This window comes from Macaca thibetana, chromosome 14 (assembly GCF_024542745.1).
Source record: "Macaca thibetana thibetana isolate TM-01 chromosome 14, ASM2454274v1, whole genome shotgun sequence".
NCBI lineage: Eukaryota > Metazoa > Chordata > Mammalia > Primates > Cercopithecidae > Macaca > Macaca thibetana.
The window spans coordinates 31,921,713-31,948,440 of record NC_065591.1 but is presented as its reverse complement, the minus strand read 5'-3'; the positions used below and the strand labels follow the sequence as shown (position 1 = coordinate 31,948,440).

Sequence of the window (26,728 nt, the reverse complement as noted above, 5' to 3'; positions counted from 1 at the left end):
TTTAGGTCTGTTTTCTCTTTCTTTTTTTTTTTTTTTTTGAGACGGAGTCTCGCTCAGTCGCCCAGGCTGGAGTGCAGTGGCGCGATCTTGGCTCACTGCAAGCTCCGCCTCCCAGGTTCATGCCACTCTCCTGCCTCAGCCTCTCAAGTAGCTGGGACTACAGGCGCCCGCCACCACGCCCAGCTAATTTTTTGCATTTTTAGTGGAGACGGGGTTTCACCGTGTTAGCCAGGATGGTCTGGATCTCCTGACCTCGTGATCCACCCGCCTCACCCTCCCAAAGTGCTGGGATTACAGGCGTGAACCACCTCGCCTGGCCTGTTTTCTCTTTCATATGTTATTAAGGTAGATACTCTTATGTGAGGAATAAGAATCCAAAAGTAAACAGTTCATAAAATAATGATATTTACTGACTGCTTAGGTTCAGCCACTGTACTAGAAACTTTACATAATTACCCTTTACTCTGACATCAACAATAATAGATGATAGTACTATCTTCATTTTACAAATAGGGACATTGAGATTCAGATACGTTAAGCAGCTTGTCCAGTGGTGTACAGCTAATAAACTGCAGAGCTATGATTTGAGTTCAGTTGTGGATCTCTATTCCCCACAATCCTTCTCCAGGGATTTTCTCTTATCTTCCTGAAAATCTCTCAAAGACACGGATGAGTTTTTTGTTAATCACCAAATCTGGTGGATTTTTTTGTTTGTTTGTTTTTTAAGTTCTCATCTGGTTGAACCTTTATCATTCAGCACAATTAGTGCTATATTTTATTGAAACTTTCTTTCCTGGCTTCCTAAACAATTTTTTGTTTTTTTTTGTTTTTTTTTTTTTTTTTTTTTTGAGACAGAGTCTTCACTCTGTCATCCAGGCTGGAGTGGTGTGATCGTGGCTCACTGCAGCTCTATGTCACCCAGGCTGGTCTTGGACTCCTGGGCTCAAGCGTTCCTCTTGCCTCAGCCTCCTGAGTAGTTGGGACTACAGGTGGGCATGCTACTGTACCCGGCAGGAAGCACATAACTTTAAAGCTGAAGATATTTTAAAAAACGTTTACATAGACATTTTGTCTAACTTAATTTATAGAAGAGGGCAGCTGAAATCCAATATACTTAAATGAGAATTGGTATATCAACATTTATAGATAACTCTTTTACTTAATTTTTATGTGTATGTTATAGGTATGTATTTGATTTTGAGTAATAATAAAGTGAAAATACAATTATACTTTTAAGGAAAGCATTCATTGTAAATGATTAAGTATAATTGGAGAAATTGTCAATTTGTGATTGTAAAAACAGGATACCATTTTCAAACAAAATACTTATAAAATAAATTCCTTGAGGGAATTTTTGCTTGTAATATGGTTTTGAAGCTGTCTAACATGACGGAAATGTGTTTAAATTTATTAAAGAGTTTACTTGGTCTGAATTGCTTTTTTTTAAAAAAAATTTAAGTCATAAAACTATGAAACAATATACTTATGTCTGATAGTGCTAAATAATAAGTAATTATATTTCCATATTTATTCACAGGCTTATAATTTTAGTTCTGCCATTTATCGTGTCACCCTGAGCAAGTTGTTTGACCTTTCTTGACCTCAATTTAGTCATCTGTAATGTAATGATGATAGTAACTACCTCACAGGTTGTTGTGAAGGTTAAACTCCATAATGTATATAAAGTATTTAATACAGTCTTAGGACATTGTGTACATCTTATAGGTAGAAGCTATTAAAGTGGCATGGTTTAAAAGAAAATTATACAGTAGTAATGATATGATGATAGGGAGTCTCCCACAGTTGTTTCCTGGTAGCCTGCTTTTGGTATTAATGTGCTGCTGTTGCTTTTCAGAGAAGAGTCTTTGAAAGCTTACAAGAAGTGGCTTTGTATGAATAATGATAGATGCATCCACTGTGTTTTTTTTTTTTTTTTTTTTTGCGATGGAATCAGTCGCCCAGGCTGGAGTCCAGTGGCGCGATCTTGGCTCACTGCAACCTCCGCCTCCCAGGTTCACGCCATTCTCCTGCCTCAGCCTCCCGAGTAGCTGAGACTATAGGCACCTGCCACCGCGCCTGGCTAATTTTTTGTATTTTTAGCAGAGACGGGGTTTCACCGTGTTAGCCAGGATGGTCTTGATCTCCTGACCTCGTGATCTGCCCGCCTCGGCCTCCCAGAGTGCTGGGATTACGGGTGTGAGATGTCACGCCTGGCCAGATGCATCCATTTAAAAATAAACTATCTTATTGAATTGTAAGATAGTTTAATGTGTACAAGTAGTATGAAAACAGCATGGTAAACATTTATAGTATGAACACACTTATATAACCACTAGCCCAGGCTGGAGTGCAGTGGCACGATCTCTGCTCACTGCAAGCTCCGCCTCCTGGGTTCACGCCCTTCTCCAGCCTCAGCCTCCGGAGTAGCTGGAACTACAGGCACCTGCCACCACGCCCGGCTAATTTGTTTTTTTTTTTTTTTTTTTTGTATTTTTAGTAGAGATGGGGTTTCACCATGTTAGCCAGAATGGTCTCGATCTCCTGACCTCATGATCTGCCCACCTTGGCCTCCCAAAGTGCTGGGATTATAGGCGTGAGACACCGTGCCTGGCCTGCAGTGTTTTGACTTTATATACATACTTGGTTGTTTTTTTCTTGTTGGGGTGTGTGTGTATGTGTGTGTGAGTGAGACAGTGAGTGATTTTAAAAGATACTCTCTTTATGAAACCTTTGGGAAAATGTCTTCAATTTTGTGGCTTGCTTTTGATTGCCATTTGTGTCCTATTTAAGAAGGGTTTACCTTCTCTGAAGTACTGTGATATTTTCCTGTTTCCTTTTTAAAACTTTATTCTTTCACCTTTTACATTTATATTTGCCACCCATCTGGAATTGATTTTTGTGTATGATATGAGGTAGAGATTAAGATGCGTTGTTTTTCCCATGTGGCTATCCCTAAACTGAGCATCATTTATTATTTTACTGCATAGCAGTGACAGCTGCCATATTCTTGAATCAGGTGACCTTATATGTGTGGGTCTGTTTTTGGACTCTTTATTCATCATTTTGGCTGTTCTTCTGCCTGTGTCAGTGTCATTACCATAACTGATAGTGTAAATCCTCTTGATTGTTCTTCAAGAGCCTATTTTTTTGTCCTTTGCATTTCTAGATGAATTTTATGAACTGTAAATTTCCGCAAAACTATTTTATTTTCAACGTATATTTTCTCCTAAGTATGTTTTGAGAGTTACTTTCTGTCAGCACTTTATCATTCCATTTAATTCTGCTTTCTATTATTTCTATAGAAAATTGGCTACTTTGATGGCAATATGTCCTCTTTCCCCCTCTGGCTGCATTTAGGGTTTTTCTTTGTCTTTTGTTTAAGCACTTGATCTACAGGTGTGTGCCTAGGGGTGTGTGGGTGTGTGTGTGTGTGTGTGAGTGTGAGTGAGAGATTCTACTTGGGGTTTATAGAGCTTCTTGAATCTCTTAATAGCTTTCCCCAGTTTTGGAAAATTCTCAGGCAGTATCTCTGCAAGTATTTCTTTTAACTTTTTTTTGGTTGTTAACATTCATTTTCTCTTTCTCCTTTGCTTCTGGCATTTTAGTTCTATATATATAAGACTTTAAAAATGATCTGTGTATTTCTGATGCTTTCCCTTCCCTCAATACTTTTTTTACATTTTACTGTTTTTCTGTTTCAATCTGTGTATTTTCAGTCTGGCCTATTGTTTAAAAATTCCTCTTCTCACCAATATTTTACTGTGAAACTTTTAAAAAATAATAGTAATAATAAAATTAAAAAGATGGATTTGTGAACAAAAGTTCTCTGAAAAGGAATTTAGAGGAAACAGGGTTTATTCAAGTGAGCAGTTTGCAAACTAGGGAAGACCTAGCCTTCTGTGTAAAATGAAGATGCTTTCCAGAGATCAAAGAAAGGGATTATCTTTATTTATTTTTTATTTATTTGCCCAGAGATCACCCTTAACCTGAGGGAGGGATTGTCTTTTATAGAGGTCCCACCCAGGTTCCCACTCAGGTCCATTTATGCAAATAGAGGATAAGAACTTGCTCCCTTTTTCCTTCCTTCCCTCCCCTTTGTTAAGAGACGGGGTCTTGCCATGTTGCCCAGCCTGGCCTCCAACTTGTGGCCTCAAGTGATCCTCCCATATTGGTCTCCTAAAGTGTTGGGATTACAGGAGTGTCAACACACCCAGCCCAAACTTGCTTAGTTCTGATTGGTTCACTGGTTGGTTCAGGCAGAATATATAGGAAGAGGAAGCTATGAAAGTCCCAAAGTTAAACAGACATGTAAGTTTCCCTGGAACTCATAGTAAGTGTGTGACCTCTAGTCAGCAAAAATGGCTGCTTGACTCTATTTTTAATTTAGACCCAGTTAGCCACTCAGGATCCACCTTGAAGGATTGGCTCTTTCGGGGTTCACAGATTATACATCAAACACACATACGCCCATCACCTGGATTCTACAGTTAACATTTTGCAACATTTATCCCATCTTTCCCTCTATCCATTTATCAATCCATCTTTATGAGGCAATTCAGAGTAAGTTATAGATACCAGTACACTGTACTGCTAAACACTTCAGCATGTGTATCATAAAGTAAAGCTTAATTTTTGTTTGTGGTTCTTTTTTTGGAGGTAAATTTTATATATGGAGAGATGTACAGGTGGTATTTATAAGTCAAGTTATGGGTAGCCATTTGTTGAATTTGTTTTTTTAAAAGTAGATTCCAACTTTCTGCTGAAGTTCTCTGCCATTCCATCCATTTTCTTGAACATTTCTATTGTTATTTTAAAGTCTCTGTTTTAAAATTTCAGTAGCTGGATAACTGTGGGGATGCTTCTACCAATATCTTTTCCCCTGTTGGTTTTTGGCATTTGATTATATTTCTTGTTAGACTGACAACTTTGTTTTTTAGCATTGGTCATTGGGTATGAAAAATTCTTTTTTTTTTTTTTTTTTTTTTTTTTTTTTGAGACGGAGTCTCGCTCTGACGCCCAGGCTGGAGTGCAGTGGCCGGATCTCAGCTCACTGCAAGCTCCGCCTCCCGGGTTTACGCCATTCTCCTGCCTCAGCCTCCCCAGTAGCTGGGACTACAGGCGCCCGCCACCTCGCCCGGCTAGTTTTTTTGTATTTTTTAGTAGAGACGGGGTTTCACCATGTTAGCCAGGATGGTCTCGATCTCCCGACCTTGTGATCCGCCCGTCTCGGCCTCCCAAAGTGCTGGGATTACAGGCTTGAGCCACCGCGCCCGGCCGAAAAATTCTTGACATATGCTGTTCAATATGGTAGCCATTAATCACTGTGGCTATCTATCTATCTGTCTGTCTGTCTATCTGTCCGTCTATTGAGAAAGAGGGTCTTGCTGTGTCATGGAGTACAGTGGCACCATCTTGGCTCACTGTTACTTGGGTGTCCCAGGTTCAAGGGATTATCCTGCCTCAGCCTCTTGAGTAGCTGGGATTACAGGTGTGCACCACCACGACCCAGCTAATTATTGTATTTTTAGTAGAGATGGGGTTTTGCTATGTCGGCCAGGCTGGTCTCAAACTCCTGGCCTCAAGTGATTTGCCCAACTTGGCCTCCCGGAGTGCTTGGATTACAGGTGCGAGCCACCGTGCCCAGCCTGTTTTAAGTTTAAATTAATTAAAATTAAATAAATTTTACAATTCAGTTCCTCAGTTACATTAGCCACATTTCAGGTGCTCAATAGCTACATGTGCAGATAGAGCTAGTACAAATAGTACAGATAAGGAACATTTCCATTCTTGCAGAAAGTTCTATAGGACAGCGGTATGCTAATGAGTCTACATGAAATCTTCCTCCAGAGAAAATGCAGTTTTATGCTGGAAGGCAGATCAAGTAGGTAGATCATGTTATTCTAAGGGAGACCAGTCTATTTCAGTTTGTCTTTGTTCTAGTAGTGCAGCCCTTTGTGGTTTTGCTTGAAAAGCCTGAGGCATCTGCCAAGGCCACGCTTCCTTGGTAAGTTCTGAATTCCAGGTTTTGTTTTGCCAGCCCAGTGGGATGGCTGCAGGCTCTTGACTGCTACTTACTGTTCAGCCTCTATGCCTTACTTTGAATTGGTGACTACCTTAAGGATATATAAGGCTCACTTTAGTTTTCTCTTTACTCTGGGATTTTATTCTCTCAGGTCCTGGCTGTGTTGTCTGTTCTCTGATGACTTTGCACATTCTTTTTAAAATTGTTTTTTGTTTTTCTGAGATGAAGTCTTGCTGTATGGCCCAGGCTAGAGTACGGTGGTAAGATCACAGCTCACCACAGCTGGTGACCCCCTGGGCTCCAGTGATCCTCCCACCTCAGCCTCCTGAGTGGCTAGGACCACAGGCATGTGCCACAACACCTGACTCATTTTTTCATTTTGTGTAGAGACGAAGTCTTGCAGCCCAGACTGGTCTCAACTGCTGGGCTCAAGTGATCCTCTAACTTTGGCCTCCCAAAGTGCCAGGATTACAGATGTCAGTCCACCATGCCTGGCCTTTTTTGTTTGTTTGTTTTTTTAATAGACTATTTTGTCGAGTACTTTTAGGTTCTCAGAAAAATTGAGCAGAAAGTGCTGAGTTCCTGTATACCCCCTGCCTCTGTACACGTACAGCCTGCCACTATTGACATCCTGTACCACAGTGTACATTTGTTAGAATTGATAAACCTCCATTGATGCATTGCTATCACTCAAAGTCAGAAAACACCCTTTTTTGTTTTTGTTTTTAAAGAGATGGAGTCTTGGCCATGTGTAGTGGCATATACCTTTAATACCCGCACTTTGGGAGGCTGAGGCAGGAAGATCGCTTGAGGCCAGGAGTTCATGACCAGCTTGGGCGGCATAGCAAGACCCTGTCTCTACACACACACACACACACACCATGAAAAAATACACCTTTTAATTTTTTTGTATGTGTGTGTTTTGTAGAGACAGGGTCTTGCTATGTTGCCCAGGATGGTCTTGAACTCCTGGCCTCAAGCTATCCTTTTGCCTCAGCATCTGGAGAAGCTTCAACTACAGACATGCACCACTGTCTGGCTACATATAGCTATTTTTATGTGTATATTTTTTCTAGCTTTTATAGTTGTTCAGTATCCTTCCATTTTCTTTATTAGACAGAATGTAATTCAGTATATTTGAAGGTACCTTGATGGCTCCTGGCAGTTCTCTAGACTGTTTTGGATTACTGGTTTTGATAGGAAATTATGCAGGGTGTGTTATATGGAGGAGTGTTATATTTTCACGTTCACTTTAATCCCCCTCTTCTATAAAGTTGGCTAATGTTGTTGGCTATTCCATATGATATCAAAAACCTGAGAATTTCATTTAAAATACAGATTAAAATGGAATGTATTTGGGGAGCATTGTGTCTGTATATTTTGCATTCATTGACTACATCTTTAAGGAGTGATTTAAGTTTGTAAAAGACTCTGCCAGGGATTGTGTGAAATATACAAATGAGAGACAGTTTCTGATCTTTCCAGTCTTCTTAACAGAGTTGATAAGATACGTATATAAATATTATGAGGACTCTTTGTAGAGGGCACATTTTATTTCTAATATGGTTTACAATTTAAGTTTTTGTCTTGCCACTATGATTTATTGACCCTGGGGAAATCACTCAAGCACTCTTAACTTGTGATGCTTTTGGGTTTAAGGGAGATTAGTTATGTGCCAAGTGCTTTACTTGGTTTTATTGTCACAATAATCCAGAAAGGCAAGTATATCTCTCATTTACAAATGAATGAATTGAGGCTGCAGTGACGTTTACAATTCACATAAGGCATTGAGTTTGTAAGTAATTGCCAGAGTTGGGATTTGAATTTAGTTCTCTGTAACTCCAAAGTCTGTATTTATTTGATTATCCCAGCACATAACAATTGTTCTAAGAATCATTAATAGGTGTTACTTGAAAAATATAATATGTTTTCTAATAAGCGCCTTGAAAAAATCAAGTATAAGATAGCATCACTCTTGTAGTAATCCTGCTAAAAATTAACTGAATTTTCTTATGAGAAAATATTAAATAAACACCAATTGAGGGATATTGTACAAAATAACTGGTATGTATTCTTAGAAAATGGCAGTGTCATGAAAACCACAGAAATACCAGGGAGCTATTCTAGATAAGCAAAACTAAAGAAACATGAATCTGGGATTTGTTTTTTTTGAAGTATTGTTTGCTATAAAGGAAGACATTATTGGGATAGTTGGCAACATTGAATTGTAATATTGTATTAATTTCCTGATTTTGACAAATATACTGTAGCTATGCAAGAGCTTGCTTTGGGGAAGTACACACTGAATGAAGCATTTAGAAGTAAAGGGGTACAGTGTCTGCCACTTAACTCTCAAACAGTTCAGAAAAATTGTATTTGTGTGTATATATAAAAGAGAGAAAGAGTTAAGGCAACTGGAGTAAAGTGTTAACATTTGGGGAATCTAGTTGAGGGGTATTATCAGAATTGTGCTATTTTTTGCAACTTTTCTGTAAGTCTGAAATTATGTCAACATGATCAGTTAAAAGGAAAAAAAAAGTATAGGAAAAATACTAATTGATTTTTCTAGCTGTTAAGTGATACTTTAAGAAATGGTGTGCTCCAGAGCACCATGAGATTATGTGAGATCACCTGATGAACCAGTGTGTAATTTTCTATGTGCTCATTTATGCACAAGTACCTGGTCTTACGGTTAAATAATGCATTTATTTTATTATTTATTTATTTATTTAAAAAAAATTTTTTGAGAGGGTCCAGGCTGGAGTGCAGTGTTACAAAGACAGCTCACTGCAACCTTGACTTCCTGGGCTCATGCGATCCTCCTGCCTTGGCTTCCCAAATAGCTGGGACTGCAGGTGTGCTTGATGATGTCTGTATAGATGGGGCCTTGCTCTGTGCCCAGGCTGGTCTCGTACTCCTGGGCTCAAGCAATCCTCCTTCCATGGACTCCCAAGATGCTGGGATTACAGGCATGAGCCACTGCACCTGGCTGAATAATGCATTTAATAGTTCATACAATAAAAAATGATTTATCTACATGGTGGTGAGGAACTTGAACTGTCACTCAGACTACATAGGTTTGTATAAGCCCCACCATTCACTAACTGAGAGATCGTGAAAAGTTACTTTTGCACTTAGTTTTCTCATGTCTCAAATGGGATAACGTATCTACCTCAAAGGGTTTTGTTAGGATTAAGTGAGATGATGAATGTAAAACATTTAGCACAGAATCTGACTCTAGGCTGGGCGGGGTGGCTCATACCTGTAATTCCAGTACTTTGGGAGGCCCAGGTGGGTGGATCACTTGAGGTCAGGAGTTCAGGACCAGCCTGGCCAATGTGGTGAAAACTCGTCTCTACTAAAAATACAAAAAAATTTAGCGGCATGGTGGCAGGTGCCTATAATCCCAGCTACTTGGGAGGTTGAGGCAGGAGAATCACTTGAACCCGGGAGGCGGAGGTTGCAGTGAGCTGAGGTGGTGCCACTGCACTCCAGCCTGGGTGACAGAGAGAGACTCCGTCTCAAAAAAAAAAACCAAAACGAAAAAAGAATCTGACTCTAATAAGTACTCAATCAACATTTTAAATTATTGTTAATAATTATTACAAAGTTAGAAAGTTAAATCATTTATTGCAGTTAAATAATTTTTGTTGTCTGATTTAGCCTAAACTTACCTAATAGATTATGAATGAGCCTGTGTTGGTGTTTTACTGACAATACATTATAATTTTAAATATACTTCATAGATAAATTTAAGACATAATTGGATTGTTCCATACTTACCTCCTAATCACCTGTAAAATAAGGATACTTACATTTATTTTGTTATGTCATACAATAAGATATTCGAAAAGATTGTAAAATCCAAATGCAATACAAATAGGTAGTACTAATAATATAGTGCATATATATGAGCTGTGATAATCATACATTAATTTGTCGACATTAACATGTAAAGAACAGATACATGCTACCTCAGTTACTGACATGTTTTGTCTTTATTTTCCACAGATACTTTTTGTGTTACCCTACCAATCTGGTCCCTTAGCTTCTCTCTCTTGATGTATGTTAGTAATGTTCTCATAGTCTTCTCTTACATATCATGAGATTTTTGATAGAATCTTGCTCTGTTGCCCAGACTGGAGTGCAGTGGCGTGATCTACGGTAACCTTCGCCTCCCGGGCTCAAGCAATTCTCATGCCTCAGCCTCGCGAGTAGCGGGGATTACAGGCACGCGTCACCACACCTGGCTAATTTTTGTATTTTTAGTAGAACAGGGCTTCACCATGTTGGCCAGGATGATCTCAATCTCCTGACCTCGTGATCCACCTGCCTGGGCCTCCCAAAGTGCTAGGATTATAGGCGTGAGCCACTGCCCCGGCGCTAGCTAAGTTGTTTATTTGTAGAGACGAGGTCTCGCTGTGTTGCCCAGCCTTGTCTCAAACTTCTGGACTCAAGCTGTCTGCCTGCCTTGGCCTCCCAAAGTGATGGGATTACAGATGTGAGCCACTGTGCCTGGCCCTGACTCCTACTTTTATAAAATATTAGATATTGATCAGTCATAGAAATGCAAATTATTGCCGTGTTCATCTTTTTCGGTAGTGGGCTGTAAACTATGTTTGTGGCATATTGGTAACAAATATTAAATCTTCGCTGTCTTCTATCCTTCATCTCTTGAGTATAAAATTTAATAGGCTTTGAAAATATTTGTTATTGCTGTTATTCTTTGTACTTGGTGCTTTGATCTGGATCATTGTCCTGCATACTTAAAAGATTAAGTGGCCTTTCAATAAGGATATTTTGAATTGTGATATTTTTAGTCTGAGACACAAACTACATTTGAATGAGTTTCTATTTTAAGAGCCTGTACTTTGATTACATTTCAACATGTAATTGTAACACGGATAGTTGTGGTTATAGAGTCATAAAAACAATCTGCATAAACGTCCAATATTCTGTAGTGATGTTATTTCTTCTTATATCAAAAACATTCATAACAAAAAGTACTTGTAGAAGCAGTTGATCATCTGTTTTGAAATCTATCTACCTTTCTAAGAATGTTGAGGGTTTGTTGCTTGTTTTAAAAAAGCACCATTCTATGGGATATTGAAAAAGCTGCTTTAACATGAAATAAACTCACTAGTAGTATTTTGACAGTCATCCTTCTGTTAAAGTTCCACTTGTGGAAATGCTGTTCTCTATTTTCATAAATTTTAGTTGCATTATGATTTGTAAGGAGTCTTACAGGTACTGTAGTGTAAATTCCCCTGTTATGCTAAGAGTCTCCTTTATGGTATCCTCTACACAGCGACAGAACCTGGAAGGGACATCTCCAATATTCCTTTCCTCCTGAGGCAACACATTCCCACTTCAAATACATGTATTAGAAAATTGTTCCTGGCTGGGCATGGTGGCTCACACCTGTGTTCCCAGAACTTTGGGAGGCTGAGGTAAGGGGATCACTTGAGGCCAGGAGTTTGAGACCAGCCTGGGCAATGTAGCAAGACCTTGTCTCTACAAAAAATAAAAAACATTTGATGGGCATGGTGGTGCATGCCTGTAGTCCCAGCTACTTGGGATGCTGGAAGGAGAAGGATTGCCAGACCCTGGAGGTTGAGACTGCAGTAAGTTATGATTGTATCATTGCACTCCAGCCTGGGCTGTAGAGCAAGACCTAATCACAAAACAACAACAACAAAAAACCCAGAAAATTGTTCCTTATAATAAATAAAAATAGATGATTCACTTAAGATCTAATTTGATACTTATAATAAGAAAAATAGTAAATTCCTATAAAGTCTCAATGACTGACATTTTTAAACATTAATCTTTTTTTATTATATGTTTAATTAGTTAAATTTTTTTGAGACAGAGCCTTACTCTGTTGCCCAGGCTGGAGTGCAGTGGTGTCATCTTGCTTGCTGCAACCTCCGCCTCCTAGGTTCAAGGAATTCTCGTGCCTCAGACTCCCTAATAGCTGGGATTACAGTTGTATACCACCATGCCTGGCTAATTTTTGTATTTTTAGTAGAGATAGGGTTTTGCCATATTGGCCAAGGCTGGTCTTGAACTCCTGACCTCAAGTGATCCTCCTGCCTCAGCCTCCCAAAGTGCTGGGATTACAGGTGTGAGCCACTGTGCCTGGCCCTAATTTTTTTTTTTTTTTTTTGAGTCTTGCTCTGTTGCCCAGGCTGCAGTTCAGTGGCACAATCTAAGCTCCCTGCAGTCTCACTTAGGTTGTCCTCCCACCTCAGCTCCCCAAGTAGCTGGGACCACAGGCACATACCACCACGCTCAGCTAATATGTTTTTTTAAATTGTTTTGTAGAGACAGAGTCTCCATATGTTACCTGGGGTGGTCTTGACTCCTGGCTCAAGTGATCCCTCCCAGATTGGCCTCCCGAAGTGTTGGGATTACAGACGTGAGCTACTGCACCTGGCCAATCTTATTTTATAGTATGAGTTGCTTGTTTAAGAAACAATAAAATATTGTGGAAATATATAGCATTTCCTACTCCTTGCCAGGTTGATTCCTCATTGATTATTGCTGATGCAACTTAGGTGTGTATCCTTCTATTTGCTGTGCTTGTACCAACACTTGTTTATCTGTGCCTGCATTTTATAACCACTTTAGGTCTTTGCTATCTTTTGTTACAATTATAGGGCTTTAACTTGTAAGAACTTGTTGAGTGCATGATGAACTGGTATCTGTGACTAATCACACCTACTGACTAGTAGATGGTCACATCCACTGTTGAGCTCATTTCCTAACTGCCTCTGTAAAAAGATGTTACAGTCATCTTTAGGAACTCTGCAATCTCCCAAAATAAGAACTTTGTTTTAACTAAGAGGTATTTAGAGGATGTCTGTGTATTTAATGTGGAAGATTTTATGGTTAAGGTGAGTAAATGCTTAAAGAACAGGAAGAGTTCAGTAAAATGTCTGCTAGAATTCTCTTAAGTATGTTTATATTTTACATTTCCTGATTAGTTTTAAAATCAAAGGTGATAGGTTTAAAGAGAAAGAGCGGATTATTGAGAAATACAGCATCTGAGTGTGAGCGCTTCCATTAAGATAAAAGTCCAATAGTTTTTTTTTTTTTTTTAATTTTTTGTAGAGATGGGGGGGGGTCTCACTATGTTGCCCAGGCTGGTTTCGAACTCCTGACCTCAAGCAATCCTCTCATGTTGGCCACCCAAAATGCTGGGATTATAGGCATGAGCCACAGTGCCTGGCCCAAAAGTCCAGTAGTTTTAGGGATCATAGGAATTATTTAAGGTGTAGTGCTTAAAAGCATGGATTTTGAAGCCATAAAACCTGCATTTGAGTTCCAACTGCACCTCTCACTAGCTGTGTGACCTTAGGCAGGTTACTCACCCTTCGTCTGTTTCTTCATCTGTTAAAAGGGTTTATATGAATATCAAATGGGTTAATACTTATAAAATGCTTAGAACATTGCTTGGTTCGTAGTATTATGTTGGTACTTTATTACTGTTACTGTGTAATTTAAAAAGGATTTATATAGGATGAAAAGTTTGGTTTAAAAAATGCCAGCAAAATCTCTCTGTCTCTTCCCTTTTTCTTTTGATTGTCGTAGAAATCTAAAGACCAGTTAATCATAAAAGGAACATAACAGATGTCTTCTCATATTATAGAACTATTAGAAAATATAGGCCAGAATTTTCCTGCTCTGTAGAAAATAAAACCAGAGGATATCTTTATTGAATTGCCAAAAATAACTTCTGGGCCAATTTCTTTGGTTTCCTGTGTTTCTTTGAATCAAAAGATTTTATGATTTAAGATGAAATGGAATAGAGAAAGAGGCTTTAGAATCAGGGGTTTACATTTAAATCCCAGTCCCACCACTTTCTGAGTAACTTTGGGCAGTGTATTTGTTATCTGTTGCTGTGTGACAAACAATTCCAAAACTTAGTTGCTTCAGAAACAATGATTTATTATTTCTCATTCTGTGGATTGGCTGTACTCAACCCAGGGGTTCTTCTGTTTCATGTAGAACATTTTGTTTACCCAAATTTTTGGTCTTGGGTAGAAAATGCAGTAACATTTTCTTTAAATGAAATAATGCTCATGCCTGTAATCCCAGCACTTTGGGAGGCCGAGGCGGGCGGATCACGAGGTCAAGAGATTGAGACCGTCCTGGCCAATATTGTGAAACCCCATCTCTACTGAAAATACAAAGAATTAGTTGGGTGTAGTGGCAGGCACCTGTAATTCCAGCTACTTGGGAGGCTGAGGCAGGAGAATTGCTTGAACCCGGGAGGCAGAGGTTGCAGTGAGCCGAGATCACGCTATTGCACTCTAGCCTGGGCAAAACGAGCAAAACTCCATCTCAAAAAAAAAAAAAAAAAGTCATGATACCTGGCACATTGTTAAAGCTCAGTAAATATATATGTATTTTTAATTATGTAATCATAAAACAGTTGTCCCCAGTGCAAAATGACTTTGTAAGGGTCCATTGGTTCATACCTGTTCAGCTCATATATCGGTGATGTTCAACAACATTTTCTTTGCTTTCCTGAATGAATGATGTATGCTTTTAGCTTTTGTTGGTTGATCATTTCATTGAACAAATAATGAAGTGTTTTATATGTTGGGAATATAGCATTAAAAGAATTAAAGTTCTTGCCCCCATGGAATTTATATTCTAGTGGGGGCAGAGAGGAGATAGATAATAAGCCATTGTATTTATCAGTTAATGACAAGTGCTATAGAGAACAGTCAAGCAGGATAAAGGAAGAAAGGCAAGTGCCATGTGTTAGTGAGGGCTTACTCTTCTATTTAAGGTGGTCAGGGAAGGCCTTTCTAGTAACATGACTGTTAAGCAGTAATACAGAGAGTAAGAGGAAGAGATCAAGTCTTGCTATTGTCTCTGCCTGGAACTCTCTTCTCCCAGATATTTTTAAATGCAAAGGTCTTGAGGCAGGAACTATGGTTTGAAACAGTAAGGAGGCTAATGTGACTGGACCAGAGCAAGCAAGTGGGAGAATGGTAGGAAGTTTCAGATGTAGCTAAGGGGCTGCACCTTGTAGGCCATTGTGAGGAATTGAGATAGGAAGCTATCAGGGTTTTGAGGAGAAGAGTGACATGGTCTAATTTATGTATTAAATGGGTCACTCAAGCTGCTAGATTGAGAATAGATGGCAGAGGGTGAGGACAGAAGCAAAGAACAGGAAGCTCTTGTAATAACAGATGGAGGTGATGGGGGGTTGGATTAGAGAGGTAACAGGAAAGGTGGTTACATTGTGAGAAATTTGACTTTTTCTGTGATAGGAAGCCAGTTAGGATTTTGAGGAGAGGAATGACATGGTCTGATTTGTGTACTAAATGGATCACTCAGACTGCTAGAATGAGAAGAGATGGTAGAGGATAAGGACAGAAGCAAGAACAGTTAGGAAGCTCTTGCAGTAATCCAGATGAGAGATGATGGTGGTTTGGATCAGGGTGTTAGCAGTAAAGGTAGTTACATTCTATTAATAGATACACTGTATTTTGAAGATAGAGTCAATGGAATTTGCTGATGTGGGAAGTGAGAAAAAGAGAAGAGTTAAATCGGATTCTCACGGAGGCCTGAGAAACCGAAAGGATAGAATTGTCGTTTACGGACACCGCTAAGACTGTGACAGAAGTGAGTTTGGGGGAATCAGGAGTTCTTTCTGAACACATTCAGTTTGAGATGCCTAATAAACATTCAAGAAGAAGTGCTGAGCAGACAATTGGATTGACAAGTCTGGAGTTAAAGAGAAAGGCCTGAGTTGGAGATGTACATTTGGGAGTCTTAAGAATAGAGGTGGTTATTTAGAAACATGTGACAGGATGAGATCATGTAAGGGAGGTAAATGCCCAAAGGGAGGATAGATACCAAAAAACTGAGCCTTTAGGTACCCCAAAGTTTAAACGTTGGGAAAATGAAACAGAACTAGTGAAGCAATCTGAAAAGGATTTTTATTATCTAGTGAGATAAGGAGGAGAACGAAGAGTTCCGGTGTCCTGGAATTCAAGTGCAGTTAGATTAATAATCAGCTGTGTTGAATACTGCAAGTCAAGTAGATTGAGGACATGGCAAATGCAGTGATTTAGTGACCTTGATAAGAGCTATCTGGGTGGAACGATAGGATAATGAAAGCCTTTTCGAATAAGTTCAAGATGGTGGTACAGTTGGAGGCAGCTTGTATAAACAGTGCTTTCAAGAAGGATTGGTGTAAAATGGGAACAGAAAAAGGGGTGATGGCTGAAGGAGGATATATCATCAAGAGTTTTTTTCTTTTCCTTTATTTTTCCAAGATGGAGATCTAGAATTGTCCTATAGAGAAAGAGATATTGGTAATGAGAGTGGGAAATTGGAGTGATGTACTTCAGTAGGTGAGCATGGATGTCTTAGATAGAAGCATTACACTGACAGCTGCAAGTGATCTAGTAGATGTGGTAAGAATGTGGAAGCTGTCTTTCAGATTACATCTATTTATTTTAGTAAAGTAGAATATAAGGACAACAGTGAGGATGAGGAGGAGGTGGAGGTTTGAAAAGAGGAAATGTGAAGTAGGACAGTGAGTATGAATAGTTTACAGGAATGTATATACTGCTTTACATTTCACACACATTCTTTTACTTAGTCCTTTAGATAATCTTCTGAGTATGTAAGGTTAGTAAAACCCTGTTTTAAAAATGAAAATACTAAGGCTTAGGTAAATTACTCGCTATTAAGGGGAGAGCTGTGTATCTACTCCTGAGTGTTTGAAATCTAGCACTATTTAGGTGATTTTTATTATGTGAAATCAGTGCTTCCTTACCAGGCTCCAGTATTTGTCTTCCCAGAGTTTTTCTTCATTACATTCCCAACTTTTTATTTTACTTTTATTTTTATTTTTATTATTACTTTTTTGAGACGGAGTCTTGCTGTGTCGCCCAGGCTGGAGTGCAGTGGCGCGATCTCGGCTCACTGCAACCTTCGCCTCCCAGTCTGAAGCAAATTCTCCTGCCTCAGCCTCCTGAGTAGCTGGGATTACAGATGCACACCACCACACCTGGCTGATTTTTTTATTTTTGTAGAGACAGAGTTTCACCATGTTGGCCAGGCTGGTCTTGAATTCCTGACCTCAAGTGATCCTCCCGGTTTGGCCTCCAAAAGTGCTGGGATTACAGGCGTGAGCTACCACGCCCGGCCAGATTCCATTTATATGAAATGTCCGGAATAGGCAAATCTATAGAAACAGAAAGTGGATTTGTGGTGGCCTAGGGATGGAGAGGTTCGGGGAACTGGAGGACTGACTTCTAGTGGATAAAATGAAAATTGTTTTTCAACTTAACCACTTTAACATAAGTTTTATATCAGTGCTTCAAGATTTTAGAGTGAAAGGATTTGCTCTTAATATTGATAAATTCGATTAAAAGCACATGGCAAAAAATAAAAAAGGAAAAGAAATGGCATTTCAGATGTAGATTGGCTTTATCACATGCCCTAAACTGTTGTGTTTATGGTTTTCACACTTACCTTCTAACCGTGAGTTACTATTTATAGAGTGCGAGAAACAGGCTTAGTTGTATTCTCCATTTAACTGGCATGTTTAATTTGCGCCTTGACTGTTCTACAAAAGTACAAATGATGTCTCTTCTCTGCAATATCCTTAGCACTGCCACGCTCAGAGGATAAGAGTTAAGGTAGATGAAAAAAGCGGAAGAGCTTTCTGTAGGAGTAGGACGGAAGATTCTGTGAGTGGTCCACAAGTCAGAATTCTTGCTATGGTCTTTTTCATACACAAGTATATTTAGCCCATGGGAGGAATTTGAGAGCCAATTAAGATGAAACCAGTAAACTAAGCTTTATTCACTGCTGACAGACAGATTGTATTCTTTCAATGCATGGTTTATTTTTTAAAGTGTATTGTGTTGTAAGACTGGCTGGTAGAACTGTCATGTCTCTGGCAGTTTCATCTAGATTGTAAGTGTTTTCAGGCATTGCTTCCCAGCTTTTCTCATGCTATGGTATGATATACATAGAAAATGCATGGCATGCTAGGGTTAACTGGGGAGAATTTGGTCTTGTTTGTAGGGGACTTGGTGAATAAATTTACTGCATTTTCTCTATCATAGATATGTATTGTGAAATGAAATGTAGAAGCTTTTGGGAAGCTAGTTGTGGCAGCTGTGAAAGTATGCCACTCAGAGTCCCCTTCAAGAGAGTCCCCTGTGTGGAGCAGCTGGCTGCGAGCCTCCAGCTGCTGCACCTTCAGATGTACTGCAGTGCTCAGGCTGAGGCCATACTTCCTTTGGGCTCCTTCCCACCAATGACCAGGCAGAGCGGGGGGCACTAGAGTTGGGCTATTCTTGCTTGATGGGAGGTTCCTCATACAGATAATGTTTGTTTAGAGACTTGGTATTGGCCCAACCGAGACTTTCTCGTAAGTGCACTGCTGTGAGAGGTTCTTTGTACCCAACTCCTCCTTTGCCTCTCTTCTTCCACCCTCAGACCCTGCTCAAGTTTCTCTTCACTTCCTTCTGCTTCCTCCGCCTGTATGCTGCCCAGGCATCTTCCCCAACCAATTTCTGGCATATCTAATTTGATTCTCAGAGGATCTGAACTAATGCAATAATAGATAGTGAACTTGTATAAAACTCCCAGTTAAAACTCTTTTGTATTTTAAAATGGGAAACTTGAATTTGTTTCTGTGAGTGTAACTTTTGTATCTTAGATTTTATGTTTGAGTGGCTATGTGCAATTCCTGATCAAGATTTTGTAAAGATGACTCTATATTCTTGTTGTCACCATCAGTTAGAAACTTGACTTATTCATTAAATGGTAGCACATGGCAGAAGGAATTTGTCGCTCTTTGTCTGACAGAAACTCTTTTCTTACCATTAACAGAATTAAAATGGTTTCAGTCTCTTTAAATGGTGTATCTTAGGTGCTGTTATTCTGTTACTTTTCTTTCATTGCCAAATGTGATACTGAAAATTTCTACACCAAAAAATTTCAAATCCTATGAAGAATTTTTCATATTAAATATCTCAAAATAATAATAAAGCTTTTATACACACAGTAATAGGCATATCATTAGTCTTACTAATTTTTGTTTCACATTCAGATTAGTATATGGTTAACATTGGTAGTGAATCTCATTTCCATGCCATACTTTCAAAACTGCATTTTTGCTTTGAATCTTTTTTAGTATAGGTTAATATATGCCCTTTATAAACTTTTGTGCCCTGTTCTCTTTCTTTCTGCCTAGACTTCTGTATTTGAAGGCCTAGTTGAAACCCAGACTGCACTCTGATACTTTTCTTTGTGTGATTCAACCTATGTTGAAATGATTTATTTGAGAAATGTTTACTGAATGCATATTCTTTACAAGGTTCTGGGCACACAAATAATGAACAAAAAAGGGATAAGGTCTCCATCTTTGATAGCTTTTTTTGGTACACTATTGTGAATATATAGGATTAATAACTTAGTACAGCTTACTTTTTTTCATCTTTCTACAACACATTTTAGCATTTGATTATACCTAAATATAATTCATGTATATACATCTATACAGACACTTGAATATTTTGTCAAAAGAATGAAAACCTCTTATAACCATGTTTTGAAGATCTTTTATACCTCATAGAATCTCCCCATGGCTCTTAATTGTTTTCAACAAATGCCTGTGGATTGGTTAAGGTTCTACTGAATCTTAAGTATTAATTACAGCAGAGATGGGGCCAAGAGTAGAATATTTACTGGGCAGATCCCAAGTCTGTGGTAGAAGACAACTTGTTTATTATCCTCTGAATTTCCTTTGCCAGAAGAGTTGTAGGGAGGACATGGGATGGTCCTGGCATTGGTCTAACTTCTTGAGTGTAGGGCTTTGGTTCTCAACTTTGGCTATATGTTCAAGCCACTCTTGATTCCTAAGCCTAATCCCCAGGGTTTCTGATTTAATTGGTGTAGGGTGTGGCCAGGACCAAATGATTGTAATGTACAGCCAAGATTGAGAACCACTGCCTTAGGAGATGACAACCCTCAGTCTCGGTTAAGAAATTAGCAGATTTATTTTACTTAACTCTAGATAATATATGTACTGAGAAGGTCTGGGAACCATCCCAATAGTAATGAGGTTCCATAGCTCCCTGATCTTTGTTTCAAAGGTCTGTTCTACACGAAAAGATACCGGAGATCCTCAGAGAAATAGCTGTTTCTAGGACTGGAGGAGGGAAAGAACAAGATGAGCCTGGAATATCTTGCTGTGTCAGAAAGCAAAGAAATAGTCTGAGAATGATGAGGACATGTCAGAAGAACATAAAAGTCTGAGGGAGTTCTGACTGGTCAAATCTGGGATTTTTTTTTTTTTTTCCCCTCTGAAACAGAGCCTGGTTCTGTCCCTCAGGCTGGAGTGCAGTGGCACGATCTCAGCTCACTGCAGCTTGGACCTCCTGGGCTCAAGCGACCCTCCCACCTCAGCCTCCCAAGTAGCTGGGACTACAGGTGTGGACCATCACCTTGGCTAATTATAGCCTTGTATATATATATATATATAGCCTAATTATAACCTTGTAGAGATGAGGTCTCATTATGTTGCCCAGGCTGGTCTAGAACTCTTGAGCTCAAGCAATCCTACCATGTTGGCCTCCCAAAGTGCTGGGATTTGGTGGCTCCCAAAGTGTGAGCCACTACGCCGAATCTGGGAAAATTTGAGAATCAAAATAGGTAATTATAGTCATGGATTATAACTCATTGAATAAAGTAGGAATCCTTTCATCTGTACTCATACAGGTAAATAAATGAAAAAAATGAAAGTTTGATAAGAAATGGATTATTTATATAGTTTCAAATTGAGATCCCACAAAATACTTAATTAGAAAGAGAAAAGGAGGAACTTAGTGGTGGAGAAATATAGCAGACATCATGTGATCAAAGTAAAAATTATTAGTAATGGAACATATCAGAATTGCATGCCTAATAAGATACAATGAGAAAACATGATGACTTCTGTGATATTCCTCTGAATCTAATTATGAGGAAACATCAGACAAACCCACACTGAGGGACGTTTCTCCAAATACCTGGCATGTAATATGTTATGCAAAGGTCTTGGAAATCTAGACAAAACTTAGGAATTATTCCATATTGAAAAAGACTGAAAGAGATAGGACAACTAAATGCAATGCATGATCCTGAGTTGGATCCTTTTGCCAAGAAGGATGGTATTAGTATAATTGGCCAAACTTAATTGGAGTCTGAAGCTTAGATGGTGGAGATATATCAGTGTTCATTTCCTGATTTTGATGACTGTATTGTGGTTATGTAGGAGAATATTCTTGTTTGTAGGAACTATAAAGTATACAGAAATTTGGCAAGTTATTCTCAAGTGATTTAGGAAAAAAATATGTACTGTTCTTGCAACTACTATGTAAGATTGAGGTTGTTTTAAAATTATACACACATGCACACACAAATCTAGGATAACTGTGATACGTATGACTTCTTTGGAATTACACAGCTGTACATGGAGTCTGTCTTAGAACATGAATCTTCTCAAGGGAAATCCATATGAAGGTGTAACATAATTTATCTAGGAATAATATGTTTCTTGGATTACATTTCCCAAATGACCAAATCCTTTTAAGTGCTAAAATGCTTTTTAACTATTTTGTTTTATGCTATATACTTGTCTGCCTTTTAAGACAGAATACACTGAATTTAGTTTAATCTCTTGGATGACTAATAGCTCCAATTAGGTAAATATTTATTACTGTATTCTGAAGTAGTATCTAGGTCTAGATTCACTTTTAGCTTTTGAGGGTTTTGCTTTGTTTTGGTTTTATCTCTCAATGTCTGGTTTTCAGTTCCGCTGATGTCATAGTATATATTTAATAGTTTGCCAGTTCTCTTCCTGTTGTGTTATTTCTGATCTGCTATAGTCTTAAAAACAAGATCTATGTTTTTCAAAAAATGTTATGTTAATAAAGCTATGAGGAAACAGGATTATGGTGGAAGAGACTTTATTATAGAAATGTTGTACTCATAGTGCCCCTTTCAGATTAATTCAGGATTATGTCTAGGTTTCAAAGAGTTTTGAAATAGTGAAGAGTTCCTATACATAGAATGTGATACCTCTGTCGTTTTACTAACTTCCTAGGATGCCAGTTGAAATTAGGTAATTTTAGAGAAAAACCACCCTGATTTTTGTTTTAATTTTAAATTTCAGAGCTCCAGAGATTATATTGGGGTTGCCATTTTGTGAAGCCATAGACATGTGGTCATTGGGATGTGTGATTGCAGAATTATTCCTTGGATGGCCGCTCTACCCAGGAGCCTTGGAGTATGATCAGGTAACAAATAATGATAATCTAATAGTATTGGTAGAAAGTAAAGAATAATAACAGTCTTATAGGAATGCATGGCTGCAAGTGTACAATACACTGGAAAGTCTTTTTAACATAAAGTGGCAGAACCTGGGATCTTGTAGAATTGATTTTGAAAACTTTTATAATGCTGAAGTAAGTTTTCATAAAGTTACAGCCTACAGAGTCTCAAAACCAGTTTTGTAAAATTATTGGGAAAATTTTATACTGTAAACATATAAAAGGTTGGATTGTGTCCCTTTAATTAATTGTGCTTTGCTTGGGTGACAAACTTTGATGATGTATGAAACGTCAGCCCCTCCCAAGGCATGAAAGCTCCTAAAAGGCGTTAAAACTTTTGGTCTTAAACCAACTGCCATTATTGGTGTTTTAAATACCTCTCTGTCACTTGAACCCTCCTCAGTCTTTTTAGCTGTTTTGAATGGTGCTGAAATTCTCTTTTAGCACTGTTTAATGATTCTCAGTAGAATTCAGCAAATTACCTTATTAAGTACACTTTTCATGGTAGTTTTCAGGTATATTCATTAGCCTTTCTATACTATTAAGCAATGTTGTTTGCTAGTAGTCTTAATTATTAATACCAAGATTATTATTTGGAGAAACTGCCATCATATTCATTATTCTTTGAGTATCTTTGAGATAATGTACTCAAATCATTCTAATAGAAAATGCTAGTCAAAATCAACGAAGTAGTTACATTAATTTTGTCATTCTGAGTAGTATTTTTATTTAGGTGATATTTAACTTTCAAGGAAGAAAAAATAGAAAATAGAAGAATTTAAAGCACCTATTACATAATCGTGATTATAGCCTATAATCTAATCATGATTATATTAATCTAATCATGATTAGAGCTATTTTCTCTATCAAGAGGAATAAGAGAGGTAATTAATTTAGGTGACTTAAATGTTCCTGAGATGACTCTCATTTAATATTGATTATTAGATCAGATGTTATCATTTACTTTAATCTATTGTCATCATGAATCTTCCCTTTTAGGTTAGGTTTTCTATATTCTCCACCTTCCCTCCTCCACGTTCAGGATTCCACTGAGTTTCTGTAAAATTTTCCATACATTCTGTCGTCTTTCAGCTTTCTATCCAATTACTAGCTTTGATACAGGTGCAAGACTACTGTCAGTTCTAAACAAGTTAGTAATTGAATCAGAGTCCCGTAATCCTTTAGCTGTTGGAGTACTGAGGCACCAGTAAAATGCTAGAAATACAGTCTTGGCTTTGTAGATTAGTCTATGGCTTGCATAGTACCCTGGAGCAGGACACCCTCTAGTGGCAATTTCAAGTTGATTTGTTACTATACTCGAGGTCTTCACTGTTCATCTTGGACAACTGATATTAGTATTGAAAAGGACCCCAGAGATTACCCAGTGACTGCCCCCTTTTCATTTTATAAAGGAGAAAACTGAGGCCCAGAAAAATGAATTAACTTGTCAAAAGTCACAATAGTAATTTTAAAGACAAAGCTTTGACCAAAACTCAGTTTTTCTAAATTTTATAATGAATGTTTATTTTTTTAAACTAAGCTTGGAACAGGTATTATCTGACCCAGATTGACAATGTTTTCAGGATGTATATTACCAAAGGGATTAAAAAAAGTCGTTGGCCATTGGCATATAGCATCAATAGTCTCACAGTGTTTTGTTTGTTTTGTTTGTTTGTTTTTCTTTTTTCTTTTGAGACGAAGTCTCACTCTGTCGCTCAGGCTGGAGTATAGTGGCATGCTCTCAGCTCACTGCAACCTCTGCCTCCCAGGTTCAAGAGATTATTCTGCCTTAACCTCCCAAGTAGCTGGGATTGCAGGCACGCGCCACCATGCCCAGCTAATTTTTGTGTTTTTAGTAGAGACGGGGTTTCACCACGTTGGCCAGGCTGGTCTCGAACTGACCTCGTGATTTGCCTGCCTCGGCCTCCCAAAGTGTTGAGATTACGGGCGTGAGCCACTGTGCCCCACCCACAGTTCAGTGTTTTAAAATATTTTACAAAATGCATGAATGCAAAGCAAATAAATTGTAGTGATTTTTGTGGGCATCTTTGTTTTGGCCCTAATCTGGGACTTTAACTCATTTTCAAGCATAGTATTTATTATATAGGCTTTGATAAATTTTGATAAATTTTTTTTTTCCTATCTTAACTTGATTTGGGACTTTCAAGTGCTTTTTTTGCACTTATTAAAATGTTCACATATGTTTTTCTTTTTTCTTTTATTTTTATTTTTTGAGACAGGGTCTCACTCTGTCACCTAGGCCGGAGTGCAGTGGTTCCATCTTGGCTCACTGCAACCTCTGTCTCATAGGTTCAAGCAATTTTTTCCACCTCAGCCTCCTTAGTAGCTGGGACTACAGGTGTGTGCCACCATGCCTGGCTAATTTTTGTATTTTTGGTAGAGACGGGGTTTCATCATATTGACCAGGCAGGTCTTAAACTCCTGACCTCAAATGATCCACCCGCCTCAGCCTCCCAAAGTGCTGGGAATACAGGCGTGAGCCACTGCGCCTGGCCACATATGTTTCTCAAAACAACTTTAGTCTGTTTATTAATGTGTTTGATTTTCACGGATTTTCCCCATCTCCCTATATTATGATCATCTAATGTTAGGATGTGAAAGGGCCACCAGTAGGGTATGTCTCTCTCTCTTATGTGTTCCTTATTCCAGTAATCAGCTGCCTAGATATACTTGGACACCCCAGTTGGGGAGTTGGTACTTTTTTTTAGACAGGGTCTCAGTCTGTCATCTAGGCTGGAATGCAGTGGCATGATCATAGCTCACTGCAGTCTTGAACTCCTGGGCTCAAGGAATCCTCCCACCTCAGGCTGTGCCCAGTAGCTGGGGATACAGGTGTACACCAGCATGCCTGACTCATTTTTAATTTTTTGTAGAGATGGGGTGTCTTTCTCTGTGTTGCCCAAGCTGGTCTCAAAGTCCTGGGCTTAAGTGATCCTCCCGCCTGGACCTCCCAAAGTGCTGGGATTACAGGTGCGAGCCACTGCACCTGGCCTGGCAGTTTTTTTCTAATTATTATTTTTTGCCTTACAGTGGCAGTGCAGTGGGCAATAGTATTATTAACTAATGCTTACTGAGCTCTTTTATATACTAGGAACTGCTGTTAACACTTTATATTAACTCATTTAATGCTCGTAACAACCCTATGAAGTCCACACTACTATTGCCTCCACTTTATGGATGTAAACTAAAGAGTTCTTAACAGTAGAACTATAATTATCATATTCTTCTTTAGAAGACAGAGTCTTTCTCTGTCACCTTGGATGGAGTGCAGTGGCAGGATCAGAGTTCACTGTAAACTTGAACTTGTGGGCTCAAGTGGTCCTCCTGCCTAGGCCTTCCAAAGTGTTCCATGAGCCACCGCGCCTGGCCAAATTATTATATTCTTAAAAGGCAAATTTGAATCGCCAGGAAAAATATTCAAAGTATTTTAATTCTTCATTATGGGGTTTGTGTTCTAGCCCTTTAATCATATTTATCATCTCTTAAAGCCTTTCCAATGCCATTTTCTGTTTGGATTTTAAATTCTGTAAGTGGACACTGACCATGTTGAAAATTTATAATTTCATATTTTCTTGTTTGTGCATTTTATTTCCGTTTATATAGACATCTATATTTAGTGTGTGTGGTTAGGGAAGATCCTACCACCAATTGTTACAGTGTGTGAATCCCTTCCTGTCTTAATTGTAGATAAACTGTCTTATTAGTGTTCTATTTACAGGACTTATATGTACTAGGGAATTACCAAAAGTATTCTAGGGAATTAAGGACTATTTTATGGATGGATGGATGGATGGATGGATGGATGGATGGATGGATGAATGGATGACAATAGTTGGTAAATGTTATTTCTCCAAAATGTTTGTTGGAGTTTAGATAGAATATTATCCAGAGCAACTAAGAGTCTGACTTTATATTCAAATTATATTTGGTAATTTCAAGTCTTATGTAAGAAAAATAAAGTTCACTATTTCAACTGCAGAGGAAAATAAATCTTTCAAGATTTCTATGTTTGTCAGGCTATTTAGCAAAGAGACCCACTTAAGCTGGCCCAAATAAGGGGGCATTTATTTATATGTATGGATGTATTAGGCCATTTGCATTGCTCTAAAGGGATACCTGAGTAATTTATAAAGAAAAGAAATTTAATTGGCTCACAGTTCTGCAGGCTGTACAAGCATGGCTCTAGCATGTGCTTCTGGTGAGGGTCTTAGGAAGCTTGCAATCATGGCAGAAGGGAAGGGGAGCAGGCGTTTCACATGGTGAGAGTAGGAGCAAGAGACGGGGGAGATGGGCACCACACACTTTGAAACAACCAGATCTTGAG

At 38.6% G+C, this 26,728-nt stretch overlaps 2 protein-coding genes across 6 annotated transcripts in view; one reads left to right on the top strand and one right to left on the bottom strand.

Annotated features, from left to right (window-relative positions):
* CSTF3 (cleavage stimulation factor subunit 3) overlaps positions 1-26,728 on the bottom strand; it is a 710,177-nt gene that overhangs the window by 217,162 nt on the left and 466,287 nt on the right. The window lies entirely within an intron of this gene.
* HIPK3 (homeodomain interacting protein kinase 3) overlaps positions 1-26,728 on the top strand; it is a 101,772-nt gene that overhangs the window by 50,159 nt on the left and 24,885 nt on the right. For all 5 annotated transcript variants that reach the window (XM_050758762.1, XM_050758759.1, XM_050758760.1 and 2 more), the window contains one exon: positions 22,227-22,350. In XM_050758762.1, coding sequence (XP_050614719.1) covers positions 22,227-22,350 — 124 coding nt within the window. The remainder of the gene's footprint in view (positions 1-22,226; positions 22,351-26,728) is intronic.